Source organism: Dermacentor albipictus, chromosome 2 (genome assembly GCF_038994185.2).
Source record: "Dermacentor albipictus isolate Rhodes 1998 colony chromosome 2, USDA_Dalb.pri_finalv2, whole genome shotgun sequence".
Lineage (NCBI taxonomy): Eukaryota > Metazoa > Arthropoda > Arachnida > Ixodida > Ixodidae > Dermacentor > Dermacentor albipictus.
The window spans coordinates 113847500-113864650 of NC_091822.1; the positions used below are offsets into that span (position 1 = coordinate 113847500).

At 42.7% G+C, this 17151-nt stretch overlaps 1 protein-coding gene across 1 annotated transcript; it reads right to left on the bottom strand.

Moving 5' to 3' along the window:
- Positions 1-8261: 8261 nt before the first annotated feature.
- Positions 8262-12712, bottom strand: LOC135910996 (cuticle protein 64-like). The gene is made up of 3 exons (XM_070533029.1): positions 12567-12712; positions 8792-9218; positions 8262-8363 (listed from the first exon to the last, which is right to left on the bottom strand). Coding segments are annotated over exons 1-3 (438 nt in total). The 5' UTR covers positions 12576-12712; the 3' UTR covers positions 8262-8361.
- Positions 12713-17151: the final 4439 nt, after the last annotated feature.

Genomic DNA, 17151 nt, shown 5'->3' on the forward strand with positions numbered 1-17151 from the left:
AATTCATATTCATTCCTAAAAGGAATAACCAGCCGTGCGGCGCGCAATTTGTGCGGGTGCGATGAGATTCTAGAACACCTTCTGTGTCATTACCTATCCTTTTACGCTAAATCACACACTCTACAAGCTGAACTGAGCCAATTAGATAACAGAGTGCTCTTGGAGGAAAAAATCCTGGGACCAAGGCACACGCATACTTGCATGTCAAAGGCCACAAAAGCATTTCTGCACTTCTGAAGACTACAAAACTACACGAGTCTTTGTGACAATGGACATTCGTCTGCGACTTACTCTGTGAATGACTGACTCTTTATTACTTCTTCTTCTGTCTCCTCTTTACCTATTCTTCCCCTTTCCACCTCCCGAAGTCTAGGGTAGCCGACCGGGCGCGTCCTTGGTTGACTCCACTACCTTTCCCTTTTCGTTTATCTCTCTGTGCCCCATATGTACACTGGTATGAAATAATTGCACACTTTTCTTTTCAATGATCCTGGCAAGCTTCCAGCACGATTTAATAATACTTACTGTATGCACTCCATTCCATTTTTCTCCTTGCGTTCAACGTCCCCTTTGAGTAATTGACCTAGACAAATGTACTCTGCGCCGTTTCTAGAGGCACACTAGCGATCAGGAATGATTGTTCCATTGCCACGTTATTCAAAATCATATTTGTCTTCTACATATGAAACTTCAACCCTACGCTCACAGTTTCTGGTTTAAGGTCCTCGATCATTTGTCGCATTTCACCTCCACCGTTGCTGAACAGGGAAAGTCATCGGCACACCTCAGGCTGTTGAGATGTTTGCCGGTGATCTTCACTCCTAAACTTCCAAGTATGAATAGTTCTTCATAGTTCTTCCCAGTGCGAATCCTTCTTGTAAGCGTGCAGTAAATAGCATTGGAGTGCTTGTGCCTCCTTCCCTGATCCCTTTCTTGATAGGTAGCTCTCTACTTTTCTTGTGGAGGACCAAGGCAGCTGTGCAACCTTTGTAGATAACTCCCAAAATATTCACGTATGCCTGCTGCACTCCTTGATTACGCAATGCCTATATGGCTGCTGATATCTTACTGAACCAAATACATTTTCATAGCATGTAAAAGCCACATCAAGAAGTTCAATTTACTACGCAAATCTCTCAATTACTTGATTTATGGCAACAATGCGACTCATTGTAAGATATCCCTTCCTGAAGATAGCCTGTTCCCTTTGTCGATTGAAGTCAAGTGTTGCCTTGATTCTATTAGAAATTATTTTGGTGAATATTTTGTACAATATTTAAAGCAAGAGAATGGGCCTATATTTGATGAAATCTTTAACATCTCCCTTCTGATGGATTAGTATAATGTTGGCATTCTTCCAGCTCTGTGGTACACTTGAAGTCCTGGTGCACTGCGTACAAAGGGGCGCAAGATTTTCCGGCATATATCCTACATCATTGATTAAATCGGCTGTTATTTCATCTTCTGCTGCCGCTACTCCCCAGGTCATGTCTTGCAAGGCCCTTCGAACTTCATCGCTAGTTTTAGAAGGAGCCTCTGTATCGGGTTCATCCCTTCTCCGAATGGTACCGTGGCAGCTCTGCTACATGTTAATATTGAATTTCAATTGCTGCTTTTACTGTATCATCGAAATTGCTGATGACATTACCTGCTTATCTTTCAGAGCATAATGTTACCCTTTTCTATGCAAAGTTTCTATTACACTGGTTGCATGCTGCGGTCATCCTTTACAGCTTCCTCGATTCTTCCAACGTCATAATTTCGAATATTGCTAAAGTTGTACTTGTTTATCAGCTTTAACAGTTAAGCGAATTATATTTGATATCTTCGTTTGGACACTTTAATGCCTTTGCTTTCCTTTATCAGGCCATTTATTAATTTGGAGTGCTTATTAATTTGGTTGCCTTCATGCCTTAAGTCTCGCTTCAATGGCTGCACCTGAAATCAACCTAGTCTTGGCTTCATTCATTACCTCTATGCTATCTTCTGTCTTTATGTTCTAAAGCTACACATTTATTTGCAAGCACCAGTTTTAATTCATCGCCTTTGCTTTACTGCGTCTATGTTGTTCTGTTTATACACTTATTTTGCTCTTTCTCTCCTCAAATTGAGAGTAATCTTAGAGGTCACTACACCTATCCCGTATGCAGCCGTATACAGCTGCCTGTTTATATAGTGCGCGGATCCACTTGTGCTCAGATACTACTAATAAAAAATACATAGAATGTCCCGACCCGTCAGCACCTGCTTTTACGAATTGTTCAAGCATAAAAAAAAATTTGCAAGTTGGCCCTGTTGTTTTATTTTTGTCAAACGGGCACCACCGGCTGAACACTAACTGAACGGTGCAAAACTATACCAGGGTAGTGCTTAAATAACAACCGGAACACCCTCGACCTCCAATTTACATTTTCTTTTGCGTGCTTTCACTTGTACAAACAAAATAAAGCCACACCTTTGTTCATTTTCCGGCTGTATTTCTATGACGAGATGTAAAAAATTTAGTCGTGGGCGATGACGAAACAAACAAATTCACTAGTGCCGCGCTTGTTTATAGTACTTAGGGTAAGCCTTACCTGAGATATACAGTGCAAAAAATAAGCTTTCCTACGCATTTCCCAGAAATGAGTCATCACTCGCTTTAAACAGTTGCTAAATAATTTGTTGAAATGTAGCAATAAATTTGGCGCAAAATATTTGTTAATTTCTGCACAGGTTAGTACCAGGCACACGCAAGTACCTTTAAACACCCTACACATGCACTCCAACACTAAAGGCAGTAGATGTTACTCTGGACTATGTTTTAACAAGGGGAATTAAATGAGATAAGTCCAACATGAACGGAAGCCCAATTAGTTATATGTTTCTGGTAATGGTTTATTTTCGTACGAGAGAGGAATAACGCCGCCACACGCTCTAGTAATACAACGCCTGTGCAGGAGATAAGTTACACGCAGGCCCCTCTTAAAAAACAAAACAAAAAGAAGGAACGCGAAGTCCAGCGCACAGTTTTAGTTGTATTCAAATACAGGGCAAATCAAAAACGATTAACTTACTTGCAAGGACGGCGCATCCTTGCGTGATGCTGCATGAGCAAATCAAGAATAAGGAAATCAGAGATGAGGATTCTTGCGTCCATCTCTGCAGCTTGGTGGCCGAAGTACGCGAACAGAAAGTAGCAATGGAGCGAGGGAGTCCTACACGCGAAGCCGAAGCTTTGTTCCTATCCCCATAGTGCTGGTTCTCGAGGCAGGACTAATTGTTGGTGAGCACGCACCGACGACACGGAACCTTTCTTTGCACTGGGGTCGATGACAGTACAAGCATGCACAGAATATCATCCTATTCAGCGCTGCGTCCACGCACTCGGTGAATCTAAACGATCGAGGAAATTCAGAATGAAAACGAGAGTGCAATGATTACGCCTGTGGGGCACTTCCGACACCGCGTCTCAGCAAGAGCCGCGCGGAGTGATACGTAGTAAGCGCTGCAAGCTTTTCATTACTTCCGATAAATTTTGACTGATATGGTCACCCAAGAACTGAATAAACATTAGGGTTTAGTGATGTGTTAAGTTTTATGTGCGCTTAAAGAAAAGCAACACTTCGTAATTTTTTCGGCCGTTTCTTTTTTTCTGTCGTCGCCACGCACGTATAGGCTCTAGTGCAGGGGGAAGAAAGCACGCGTAGAATATGCCGTACACATTCGCATTCACGGAGTATGGTATTAATAAAATGGAAATGGTGGGGAACCGCACGCAGCGACGTGTTATTTTGCAGCAACAGGAGCTGGGTTGGTGGCGATTTTTCAATAGTTATCGAAATCGTATAGTTTGCTGTGTTACCGCAGCGTGAAAAATGAAGGCTTTTCGGTAATTGACACAAGCTCACGGCAGTACAATAAGTCGTACCAAATGTTGAGGCCTTTTTACGAAGAACTGCCGTAGTGAAGCGAAGCTTTTCTCGTGGGTTAAGAAGGGATTTTACCCTCCGGATGTTGAGCTGTGCTAACCACGATGACTCTTAGGGAGCGCTGGCCGCCACTTCGGGACTTTTTCGATTCTTGATGCCGCAGGCGCCATTCAGCTGTTTTCAGAGTTTCGAGTGCGAGAGTTAGGTTGTATTTTATGTGGATAGATTGCGAGTTTTTAGAGCGCAGCTATTTGGCGCCCGTTCATGCGTTTCGGGGCGCCGTCGTCCATCGCCGTAACCAGCTCAGCAGCCGGGGCCAGCGCGCTTCTCTCGCTGCGCGCACTCCTGGCGCCATCTCTAGCGCGCGGTGCGAGCGTTTCTTTCTTCGCTCCTCCTCTAATGCCATCCCTTTGGGGCTGCAATCAGAGCGCCGGCTGGGCTGGCGGCTGGTGTGAAATGTTCCGCACGAGAGGGACTGTCCGAGGCTCACAGACGGTTTATATTATAGTAGATAGAGAGAGAGAGAGAGCTCTTTATTAGAAAAGAACAGGGAATTTTAATTGTGGTGTTTTACGCGCCAAAACCACTTTCTGATTATGAGGCACGCCGTATTGGGGGACTCCGGAAATTTCGACCACCTGGGGTTCATTAACGTGCTCCTAAATCTAAGTACACGGGCGTTTTCGCATTTCGCCCCCATCGAAATGCGGCCGCCGTGGCCGGGATCAATCCCGCGACCTCGTGCTCAGCAGACCAACACCATAGCCACTGAGCAACCATGGCGGGTACAGAGAATTTTGCCGGCACATATGTAACCGCTGGCATGCTATTCTCTATAGGGATGGGGAATGGGATTAAAAGATTCCAGAAGAGAGTGGGAGAAAAATAGGATAAAAATAAATATGAAATCTCCGAGTGGACCTGATACTAATATTTACAGGTGACATGGCGGGTAAATTTAGGCGTTTGTATATGAAGTGTGAAATTTTCAAAGCTTTCCTGTTAGACCAATTTCTGACAGGTATTTGAACAATAAATCCAAGGGCCGGGAATTGGACCTAAGATGCTCGGTAATGTTAACCGTTCGCGGCAAATCTGTCCATTTGTTGATCAAAAAATTGTATATTATATTATATATATAAACTATATTATAACATAATCCGTCTGCCTACATAAATAGTTTTTTCCTGAGCCAGCTTCCTTCATGGCAATCATGAAGTAGGCGTAGAGTGTTTCTTGGAGAAGGAATATGTGTGAAGAATAAAAAGTTGTCGGGTAACAGTACATGCATGTCTTGCTCGAATTTTTTGCCTGAATACATCGAAAACCCGAAACAGGTGAGGAGCTGCACAATAATTTCTCATTAAGAAGTAACGTAATTGTCGGCAAGTTGTTACTCGCTAGTCGCTAGCCGCACAGCCCAGAACAAAACAGACGAAAAAAGTGTTTTCTTTTATTGTCTTCATTGTTGCTTTTTTATTATTTTAACGTAACTTAACTGAGAGCGGGTAAATGTTCATACTTACCGGAAAAAAGTTTAACCTAGGGCTTTTGGAAAATTCTGTGCTTAAAATATTTTAGTTATCATGCGAACGAACTGCAACAGCTTGTCAACCATTTAGTCAACGCCATGTTGGTGGAATGACGGTGCAGAGTTTTGTCACCAGGGACTCTATATTTCTCTATAAAACAGAGCATATATATATATATATATATATATATATATATATATATATATATATATATATATATATATATATGTATATAAGAGTCTGCCGGGAGCCGGAACTATAACCAGGCCGTTTAGGTTGAGGACGCATGCACAAAAAAAAACGATGATTTATTTTCTACGTCTCGCCCGGGGTCCGGCCTTCGTCAGGGAAAGCGACATGGTAAGGAGCTGTGCTTAAATAGTTACATGGCATAGGGGGCCCCTCCATGTGCTTGTCTACGGCCAAGAGACATTGTTGCTGTGAGGTGTTGCACTCCTGACGAGTTGACAGTACATGTAAGAAAAAAGAAGAAAAAGTGAAAGAAAAAGAAAACACGACGGGATGGGTATAGCAGGTTCGCAGAGCAATGCTAAAACAGCAAAGACAGGGCTTAGAGAAAAGATGAGGCGTGGGTAAAAATAGAAAAACTGCACAACGAGACAGTTGTAACAAGTTCCTCGGGCAACACTATATACAAAAATAGGGTTGACAGAAAATATGACACGTGGTTAAAAAAATATATGACAGAAGACAAATTTTCACTGCAAAGTTACTGTACCCTTCATGAGTCATCAATACACACGTCAAACGTGGTAAAAATGCCCCACCGGACGGGATTGTTGTAACAGCAGGTTCGCACAGCAGCAAGTGTAACAAAGGCAGGGTTTACAAGACAGCTTAGCATAAAAGGTGTCTGTACACCTTTCCATTAAAATGTGACAACAATAATTCATGAGCCTCACTCATGCTAGGTTAAATACAATGAAATTGCACAAGACAAACCAGAAAATTATTTGGGGCGAATCGCGCGCATGTGTAGGGTGTGCGAACAGCTGGTATTGTGACGTGACATAAACGAAGCAACGAAAAGCGAGCTATTTATTCTGAAGGCAACGATTATGCGATTCTCTAATTCGCAGACAAAAAGGTAAATGTACCCGAGTTCTCCTTAATCCCAGGAGCTGCGGAAACAAATTGAGGGATTAGAAATAATTTGCGAACCTCCTTATCATGTTGCGATTTGAAACCAATCCAAGTATGGTAGCGGTTAGCTTGTCAAAAGAGTGACAGAAGATAGTGACATGTTTGGATAGTGGAAGATTAGGACGGCTCACGACATGTGGTCTACGATTGTTGAAACACAATCTATAGGCGGTTTTCGTTTGTCTAATGTACTGTAGTTTGCGCTGAGCATTCTAGCATAAAGATAACTTTGGCCGTGTGACAGTCGAAGTCACCTCTTACCTTAAGGTTAAATTTGTCGCGGTGATCATAACACTTAGCGAAGTCGCCATGTGAGCGCAAACCTTGCACCGTGATATGTTGCAAGGAAGAAAGCTTATGTGAATAGGTCGTGTTGTGCTCGACAACGTTAGTATTTTGATCGTCGGTAAGGCATGGGTATTATATATATATATATATATATATATATATATATATATATATATATATATATATATATATATATATATATATATATATATATATATATATATATAAAAATGCTGGATTATCTTTCAGGAGAAAATGAATTACTATGGCACTTAACGGGGCAAGAACTGTACTTTCACGGTGCTGCAGCACTCCATAATTCATCCATAATATTTCATCGTTATTTTGTCAACGAAATTATTATTGTAAAATGTTCAATAGCAATATTGTTGAATTTTTGTTGAGGAAGTTTCAGCGACTGTTGAAACGCAATGGAACAGTTAATTATTCAGCAAACTCTTCAACAATATGTCAACGGTAAAGCACCAGTCAATTTTATAAGGGTGTGCGCGGCTTTGGCGCCTCTTCTGTACTTTAGAACGGTCACCCACAAGTAAGAGGAATGGAATAGGAGTGTTTCTTGCTGTAGAGGGACCCAGCCTTGCAAATGTTGCCGGCAATCGCTCCGCCTGAACACCTATCAACCGCGATACAGCTCGAAACACTTCGCAGTACAAGCAGCAACACGAGGCATGAAAAGAAAAACAAGCTGACATGAAGACCAATATACGCTGCCAATTGCTTTGCCTTATTTCTCTGGCTACGTACTTTTTTGGCGCGCAAACCTAAAGAAATGGTGCTATGGGTGCTTTGCAAATTATCCACTCTCTTCTTCAAGCTAGGGATATAGTAGCTTGGTTAAAAAAAACTAATATCAAAGAACCCTTAGTTATCAAAAAAACCAACGAGGGAAGAAAGGGTCTGAGCAGCCCATAATAAAAACAAGAACACAACACATTGGCGGTCATTGCGATGGACAAAATCATTATCAAATCTGCACTAGCGTCACATTCACTAATCTCGTGCCGACTGATTAGTGGCTTCAAAACAAAGGTCGTATTTCGCGCGTTGTAGTCGACTCTATTTCAAGCGGCCTCCTGTGCAAACTGACGGAACCACCAACTGACGGAACCACCACATGTTGGCAATCACGTTGTATTCGATTCGTTATTTCTCTCATAGTCGCATGTAATGTTCGAAAACATCCGCTACAGCGTCATAGAGGAATTGGTTGTGCTATGCTTTAGGGTGAAGTACAACCCGTAACCATACTTTCAGACAGGGTATGACCGATGCAAAGAACTCAAAGCGCAGGAACATCTGCAAGGTGCACAGTCACACCTTGCAAGTGCAAGGTGTGACTATCTTTATTTCGGTTTCTTCGACATTTTGACGATGGTTGGATTTCTATGATGGCCAAGCTTTCCGGGCGACGTGACGGATTGAGTGGCTGCCTTGTTCCAAGTTTCTGTGGTGGAATAGGAAATAAAGACGGCCATTTTAACCGTTTGCTCTCCCTTGAACAAATAATGAAAATGAATCGTTTTAACGTTGTAGTCAAACTTTAGAAGCAGTTCGCTTTGCCAAGAAAGATAAAGAAAATATGTATGCGTAGCGCTAAACAAAGCATTATGCAAACAAATAAGCCATGTACAAAACGTACTATGCATACAAACATGGACCGTACCAAAAAATTCAATTACCCTTGGTCACAATTTTTCGCTTAGAACACCAAGTGAAAGACAGTTTATATCGGGCCTGTTAAAGTGTTACTGCGCAACTGCGTAAAGGCACGTGGCCGCCAGATTAAAGACCGATTATCTGTAGACTACCCTTAGTGTGAGGCGGCTATTTTATCTCAACCTGCTGAAATTGAGGCTATTGTAGAAAACTTACATTTCTTCTTGAGAAGAGTGGCATAGTCAATTGCGCTGAGGCCGTAGCCATAGTTGAGGCCATAGGGGGCGAGGCCATAGCCGAGTCCGTAAGCGTAAGTTCCCAGGGGGTAGCCGACTCCGTAGCCAAATCCGTATCCATAGGTTGGAACGTGCTTCACGGTGGTGACGCCGGGAACGGTGTGAACGGCGGTGACAGTCGGCACATAGGTGGACACCTTGGACACGGTTGCCGCGGGAATGGCCGGAATGGTGTGGTAGGTGCCCACACTGGTCACCTTACCAAGGACTGGAGAATGGACGGTCGCTACGGCCGCAGGTCCCACCACATGAGAGTACACAGGGCCGACGCTGTAGGACGGAGCCACATAGTGGACGGGCACATAGACGCCAAAAGCACTGCCGGCCAGGGCGAGCAAAAAGCACAGCTGTCGGAAGAAATGGAGAAGGGTTTCTTGAGGGTAATAAACTTCTGAAACGGAGCAGTTCGTGGAAACTAAGCAATGATAGCACCACTGAAATAGAGGCAATAAGGCTTTCTGTCTATTTAGAGTCCTCCAAATTAAATCAACACGTACACCGTGAGCACCTTGAAGTAAAGCGAAGGAACTAACGCGTGTTTGTATGTATTCAAAATACCTGTCGTGCAACACTGCGTATGCAAGCTGTAAGACAGCTGTTCAGTCGTCTGTACAGAGGTGTTACCTAGCCGGGTGTTTTCCAGTCGAGGCTTAACAATGTTTTGTTGACGTGTCAAAGAGCAGAAAATTCTTAATTACAATTCACTCGTACTTTATAAAAATGATAGCAAATAACAGGTCGAACAAACACCAGCGATAAGACTTTTCGGCATCATTTTGGAGGATGAAAAGGTCATTGTCACAACAGGAGCACCATTGAATGCATGTGAAAGCATCCGAAGAATGGCGGGAGCTCCCGGAGGCACTTAGAAGAAGCGATTGATGGCTATTAAAGATGTAAACACCAAATCCCAACGATAGCAGAGCCAAGGCGAATATTAGGGAAATCAAGTCGATAGATATCGATTTTACGTCATGTGTGCAAAAGACAGGGAAACTTCTTTTTTGAGCTGCGATCCAGTTCAATAGGAAATCAGTAAGAAAGTAAATCAGTAAATCAGTAATCAGTAATCAGTAAGTAAGAAGGCACCGTATGTTTCGGTACCCTGCTGAAAAAGCGAGCAGGTTGCGTCCACAGATCCTTGTATTCATCAAAATAGTTGATGCCTGCTCTCAACTAGCTTTGTCTGTCTATTAACGAGAATATAAGTCTCGATCGGTCAGTCTTGTCCAATCCATCCTCGATGACTGTGTTGAAATCTCATGCGTAAAAAAAATAGGCGCAACAGCAGTGTACCTCCACGCACTGCGAAGCAGCACCGGTCTGTTATAGGATGGTTCTTACTAATCTTATAACCGTTCCGCAGCGATGAGCTAATAGTTTTGCGACGAGGGAATAGGCGCGGAGTGCAGAGCATTATGTTTTATTTTGGTGTTATAATACCGAGTGAACCAAGTGGTCATCAACAGGTTCATTGAAGAGGGTATATTATGATGATGATCATTAGATTTTATTGGTGCAAGGGCATCTGGAGCCAGAGTGGCGTATACCCAACGGCAAAAAAGTGGCGACAAGCTCACACTCTGTGCGCTTGGCAGCGCAGCCAGCCATCAAGCGCATCCTCAAATTTAGAGTAAAGATGCCCGGCCTTGAAGCAAACTAGCATCCCAAGAGGCACATTGACGTGGTCGTTATTTATGCAGCTGTCTGCACGTTATTTAGGTGATAAAAACTAATTTAATTTTGGCAGAACTCCACTACGCTTTTATCCGAACCATGGTGTCTTTTTATTTACTCGTTCCTTCGCGAAAGACGCCAGGAAGTTCATGCACGACGAAAACTGAGTTGACTCTGACGCAAATGCTTCGCATCGAAATTGCGTGTTAAGTAATGAGATGGCGTAATTTGCTGCACTGTAATCAGAACAATATTTGAGAGCCACTTGTCGGCTTAAAGAACACCGATTACGCTCCTGTTTAAGAAGTAGTAAGTGGAATTTTGAGCTAGTAAGAGAGCTAAAAAAATGACCGAGTGTCGTGCTGTGTTGTAAAGGCTGCTGTGATATGTTTCCTCATTAGATACACAGTACACCCCTAAGGCGATTGACATGCTTTCATGCAGAAAATTACGTTTACCACAGAGGATACGAATAAAATACTTGCCTACTTGGCACATACAGAGAACACAATTTCCTATACATCTACGTATATATATATATATATATATATATATATATATATATATATATATATATATATATATATATATATATATATATATATATATATACATCCACGTATTACTGCGGAGGAAGCCGGCAGCGCTCTAACTAGTAGAATAAGGTTGTGCGCCTCCTGGTACAGTCGCGATCAACTTGAAGGTAATCGCTCGAGCGGCGACCAAAACTAGGAGCAGTGCCACGTTACGTCATCACCGTCAGTCGAGAGGGAAATATCAGATAGCTCCCCTCTCTCTCTTTTGGTGTTCCCTGAAAAGCTGTCACTCCCTTGACCGTTCAAGGCATAACCGGCGAATTCATTTCGATTGAGTTATGAGCTATTGCACAGAGGCGTCACTGTTAGCCAATATATGCATGAGGAAGTGACGCACACAGATCATTGCCATGAAAGAGAAACAAACACAAAAATGTGGCGAGTTGGTCTTGAGGGTGATGGTTGCAGCCTGGAAGAGCCTAATAGGGGAAGAAGGCAGCGCAAATTTTATCTTCGAAGTTCCGAAATCGGCCGCTATGCTGCTTGGAAGGCCCGCCGGTCGATGCTCGCGCAATCACCTTCAAATTGATCGCGAGTGTACATTGAGTATATACAGGTGGGCTCCAAGTTCAAAATAAATCGGTCAAGATGAGTCATGCATGAACATTACGAAGCATTAGCGGTTGCTGAAGCACAGGTAAAAAAGATCGCTAAATAATTTTTCATCAAAATAAATAATTAACTAATAATGCATAATGATTGTTTAAATAATAAACGTAATTAATTTATTAGTAGGTTAATTACATGCTAATCAGCTTTATTTTAGGTTAGCAGTGATTCCGTCCGCAAACAATGATAGCGGAAGTAATGTAGACCTCAGAAGAAGCGAGAATCGTGAATGAAGATGTGATCGAGATGAGCTAGATGTTGAATACAAGGCTGAATTCATGTACATTCCAATATTCCTAATATTCCTACTGCTGGTTGAGGAACATCAATCATAGGTTTCGCATCATATATATATATATATATATATATATATATATATATATATATATATGTACACATACATATATATATACTTACATGGATATGATCTTAACTAAGTTTGAGATTTAGACTTCAGTAAACAGGACGCCTCGATTTGTTGTGTAGGTCACCAGGTGAGCAAATAAAGAATACTACAAAATGTATATTGTTATTATGTTTCACTGATGGAGGTATTTGGAACACCTGGGCTCTTTTGACATGAACGGGGGGGGCCACATTCTACGTGCAGCTTTATCGAGATTATTCACCACACATTAGTGTAACAAAATGTAGCCAGCAAAATAAACTTACTTTATAATGAAGATGTATTAGATGGTGCTGATCAAACCTAAGAAACTGCAGAGTGCAATGCACTAAAACTAGCACCTAATGGCTACTCGCGCTACGTTTGCTGTTGTAGAAACGGCGGGCTTGATGAGAAGTCAAACTCACCGAAATCATGGTTGTGGGTTGGTAGGTGCTCTGCTTGCAACTGCGGACGAGTTCTACCGCTTCAGCTGGTTCCTTTTATAGAGAAAACAGGATGGTGCCCCGGTACTCCTTTTACTATTCGATTCATAGTTCAGTATTTAACATACCCCCGCCACCCTTCTCACTTTAACATGGCCATTGCACTGAAACCACTCCCTGCTTCCTATCGTTTTTGTTTCTCTACAGGCCCGCAACCTGCTACTTTCTTTTCTTTCTAATTTCTGTGAAGACACAACGAATCGATACGCGAGCTAAAAGCGCTATGCAAAAAAGGTGACGGGGTCCGGTTTCCGAACTCGCCCCGCAATATACCCTGGCCCGCAGCAATGCGACACGAGAACGGAGTTCAAGGTCTCGAGAAACTAGCCTCTGACGCGGCTGGTTTCACGACGGGCTAGCCAAGAGCGTTTCAGTTTAAAGCTGCAGGTCTAGCCCGTCTGATGTGGACCAACCGGCTCACCATTTTTTTACCGCATCATCTTGCACAGTCATCAAAAGCATCGAGAGGAACAACAACAATGAGGGTCCACTACGGCGACAAGATTGCGAGACCCACGACAAGTCATTCGTGGACGAAGCGAGGACTCAGTGACCCTGAGCGATGGCTGGACGGGCGGGTACTCGTTCTGTATTGCCAGTCACGTCTCGGTGGAGAGATAGGAAAGAAAGTAAAAGATAGGCTTGACAAGAAACGACTGCCGCCTCCCCGGTCATTGTTCTCGGTTTTGTGTGTTGCTTTTATTTAAGGAGTACGAACACGTGGAGCTAAAAGGAAACACAAAAAAGTTACATGCAGGAATCTATCGGCGGGCTCCAGTATGTTCATTTCAGCCACAGTCGCGTACGAGAAACCAGGCAACTGGGAGGAGTGGGACAGGTCACATTTTACAGAAAAATATCCCTTGAAGTCTTTTGACAGAAATAGAATACAGTTAGCAGTTTTACACTCCTTCTTATTCTTGGTTGCTAACCGGAAGCCTGTACGTAACGGCTTGGGAGAAATTTGCCAAGATTCTAGTGAGGGCAGGTAGTAACGGCGCTGGCAGTTGCATTACTACCCAAAAAGGTTCCGCTTACGACTAACACATAGTTTTGAAACCAAAGATAGCAATGCCACAGGTATAGTAGCATTTTCCACACAAAAATCGTTAGTGGGGCTTATTTTGTTTACGTGCGGTGCTTCGATTTACAAAGATCAACTCGCCCAGTTGAAAAACACAACAGGAAATTTTAACAGTCTGTCGTATTTTGGGACGTTGTTTCTGTAGTTCTGTTGTCTGTAGTTCTGTTGCCTGTAGTTCTGTTGCCTGTAGTTCTGTTGCCTGTAGTTCTGTTGTCTGTAGTGTGACGTCCTGTAGTAGAAAGTTCTGTAGTTCTTGATCAATATTTAATTAAAAATTGACAGAGACGTCCGTAAGGTTATGTAAATTTGTTAGTACAAAAAAGAAAAACATAAATGTAAAAAAAATTAAAAAAAAACGTCTTTGCCAAGGATTCGAACATGCGACCTCACGATTCCGAGTCCGGCATCTTACCACTGCGCCACCACTGACATGCTTTTTTAGGGTACGTTTTGGCCATGTGAACAGTACGACGTGCTGATGCGCTGCTGTTTACATTTGCATTTTGTGAGCCAAGATCCGCTATCACTCGACCGCGTCAAGTGCCGCATCTCTAGAAGAGCATGAGTGTTCGTACCATCGACAGGTACATCGTGCAGTGCTAGAACATCGATTTCGATGTACGATATCCATATTAAATAAGAAATTCAGAAATAGACAACGCGTTGACTTTTGGGGTATTACTGCTAGTTTCGACAGTCGTCTCTCATTCTTTACACTTTTGAGCGCGCATATAATTCGTGTGTTCAATGCAAAATAGCTACATAAACATTCGTGGATGAGAGTTCTTTCTGACAGCATACTGGCTTCTCACGGCAGCGCTGTACCAGATTAATGAGACCCGAGCGAGACAGCTTTTCACGCAACTTTGTGGAACAACCGAAATCTTCTTTTCCGCTTCGCATAAGCTTGTGAAATATTCCTGGGAAATTAACTAATGTGTCAGTGTAACAGCACATGTAAGTCCACAGGCCTGTGTGCCACATCTTACCAAAAAAAAAATGGATACGCAGCCATTCCCGCAGATGGTATGATTTTGATCAGCGGCCGATTTTGAGGAGGCCGGTAGGGCGTTGCTGGTGCCGCGTCGTCACGGCACAATTATAACTATTCGCCACGTCGACTTTATTACCGGTGTCGGTGCCATCAGCATTGCCGGCTTCAGAGAAGCGCGATTGAATACCGCGCAAGAGAAAAGTACAGTGTACACCATCGATGCGAAAACATACAATTTTAAAGGACCGCGACGGAAAGCGCTTCTGTTGCTACTTCGGAACTCTTGGCCGTCGCGACCGAATGTTTCTGCTGCGACGTCAGAATTGGTGTCGTAACGTCGGAGTCGCTGTCAGGATATAAAGCTGTTGTTCCGACTTCAGAACTCTTGTTGTCGCGACAGAATGCTTCTGTTGCGAAATCAGAATTTCTGTCGTAATGTCAGAAATGTCTCCCAATTAAGAAATGTCAACAACTTCTGTCGTACAACAGGATTTCTGTAGTTGCGACAGGAATTCCTTTTGTCTTTTTCAACCGGGCACTACAGAAGCTTGTCGCATCACACAATTTCAGTGCACTTCTGTTGTCATCATTGGGTACATGTTGCGGCGATAGGTTTCCGTTGTGGAACAGTTCTCTGTAGTACAACAGAAGTTTGTCCATTACTTCAGGAACACTTCTGTTATGACAACTGGGGGCCTGTTGCAATGATAGGCTTCTGTCATACAACAACATTTTTCTGTAGTACAACAGAAGTTGGTCGCATTACTTCAGGAACACTTCTGTTGTGACAATTGGGGGCCTGTTGCCACAATAGGTTTCTGTAGTATTTCAACAGCTCTCTGTAGCACTACAGAAGTTTTTCGGGTTACTTCAGGAACATTTCTGTTGGGACAACAGGGTGCCTGTAGTGATGACAATTTTTTCTGTAGTACTAGAAAAATCTGTTGTAGAGCTTCAGCTTTCTGTTGTAACAACAGACATACGACAGACTGTTTTCTGTAGTAGCAACAACAAATGTCTGTTGTACATCAGAAAAGTCTGTCGCTCCATCAGGAATCTGTAGTTACTACAGAAAAATCCTGTTGTACAACAGAAATTTCTGTAGTACTACAAAAATCTGTTGTAGAGCTTCAGCTTTCTGTTGTAACAACAGACATACGACAGACTGTACTTCTGTAGTAGCAACAACAAATGTCTGTTGTACATCAGAAAAGTCTGTCGCTCCATCAGGAATCTGTAGTTACTACAGAAAAATCCTGTTGTACAACAGAAATTTCTGTAGTACTGAACACAACCTCTGTTGTCATTTTCAACTGGGTTGCCTTGCTTGAAAATTTGTATTACAGTACATAAGTTAAAAAAAGCAAGAGACCCAAAAACACATAGGACGCAGTCACGATTGTGTGATGCAAGTGTTTAAGCGTTAGGAGCGGGGGAGGCTGTCGTGGACCAGGCATTTTCACTCTCAATCTTGAGCTCGCCCACTCGTTTGGCGGTCCGAAGGTCCTGCTGTCCTGAAGGTCCCATCCGTATAATTAATTTTTTATAGCGTACTCGATTAAAAGTGCTACGTTCCTTTCCAATGTTCGCGTACTCACCGGCTTTCTGAGTGCACACTGGTGCCACCGGGCTTGCAGCAGCGCGCTGGGTAAGGCGCCACTCGATCGCACAATCGCAGTTACCTAAATCGGCGCCTATTGCACATACCCATTAGCAACACGACCTATGCTCTCTGTTGCTCATATTCGAGTGGCAGTTAGCCAAGTTCGCAACAAAAAAGGTTCATTGAACAGCGGAACAAACGCAGTGGCACGTAGCTGCAGCGGCACATACCAATAAACAAAGAACCCGTTACTTACACAGTTATTTAGATGCTGCATTTCTGCGAATAAAATTCGCCATTTCTTTTTTGGGAGATAATGCTCGTTGCATATTTTGCGATGATTGTAATAGTATGTTTGGGCACGAGGATTGAATGCATTTTTTTAAATTTAATGCTGTCAATCAAAGCGAAGCTTAAAACACCGTGATAGTCAATTTCCTAATCTTCTCGTTACCTCAAAAGAAATAAAGCTTGAAATTATGCATAGGTTTTTGCGGGAGAAGTTGAAACGAGGGTACAATACAGCCAGGAAGGAAACGAGTGCTTGATTTTAATTGAAATATGTCAGTGTTGATTACTAACTTAGCCAATAACTAAGGTTGTTGCTAACGTAACTGGCAATGTGACGGGCGGACATCGCTTCTTTTTGATGCATTTGAACAACACTCTAGGCTTAATTTATATGTACTCTGATATAAAGCGTTATAAATAAAGTGGTACATCATAGCACATAATATATTTGATCAGTTATTACAAGTGGCGCCAGTAATTGTTTATCGAAGATGTCTCTTCATCTTCGCTACACTTTTAACTGTTTGGTATGGCT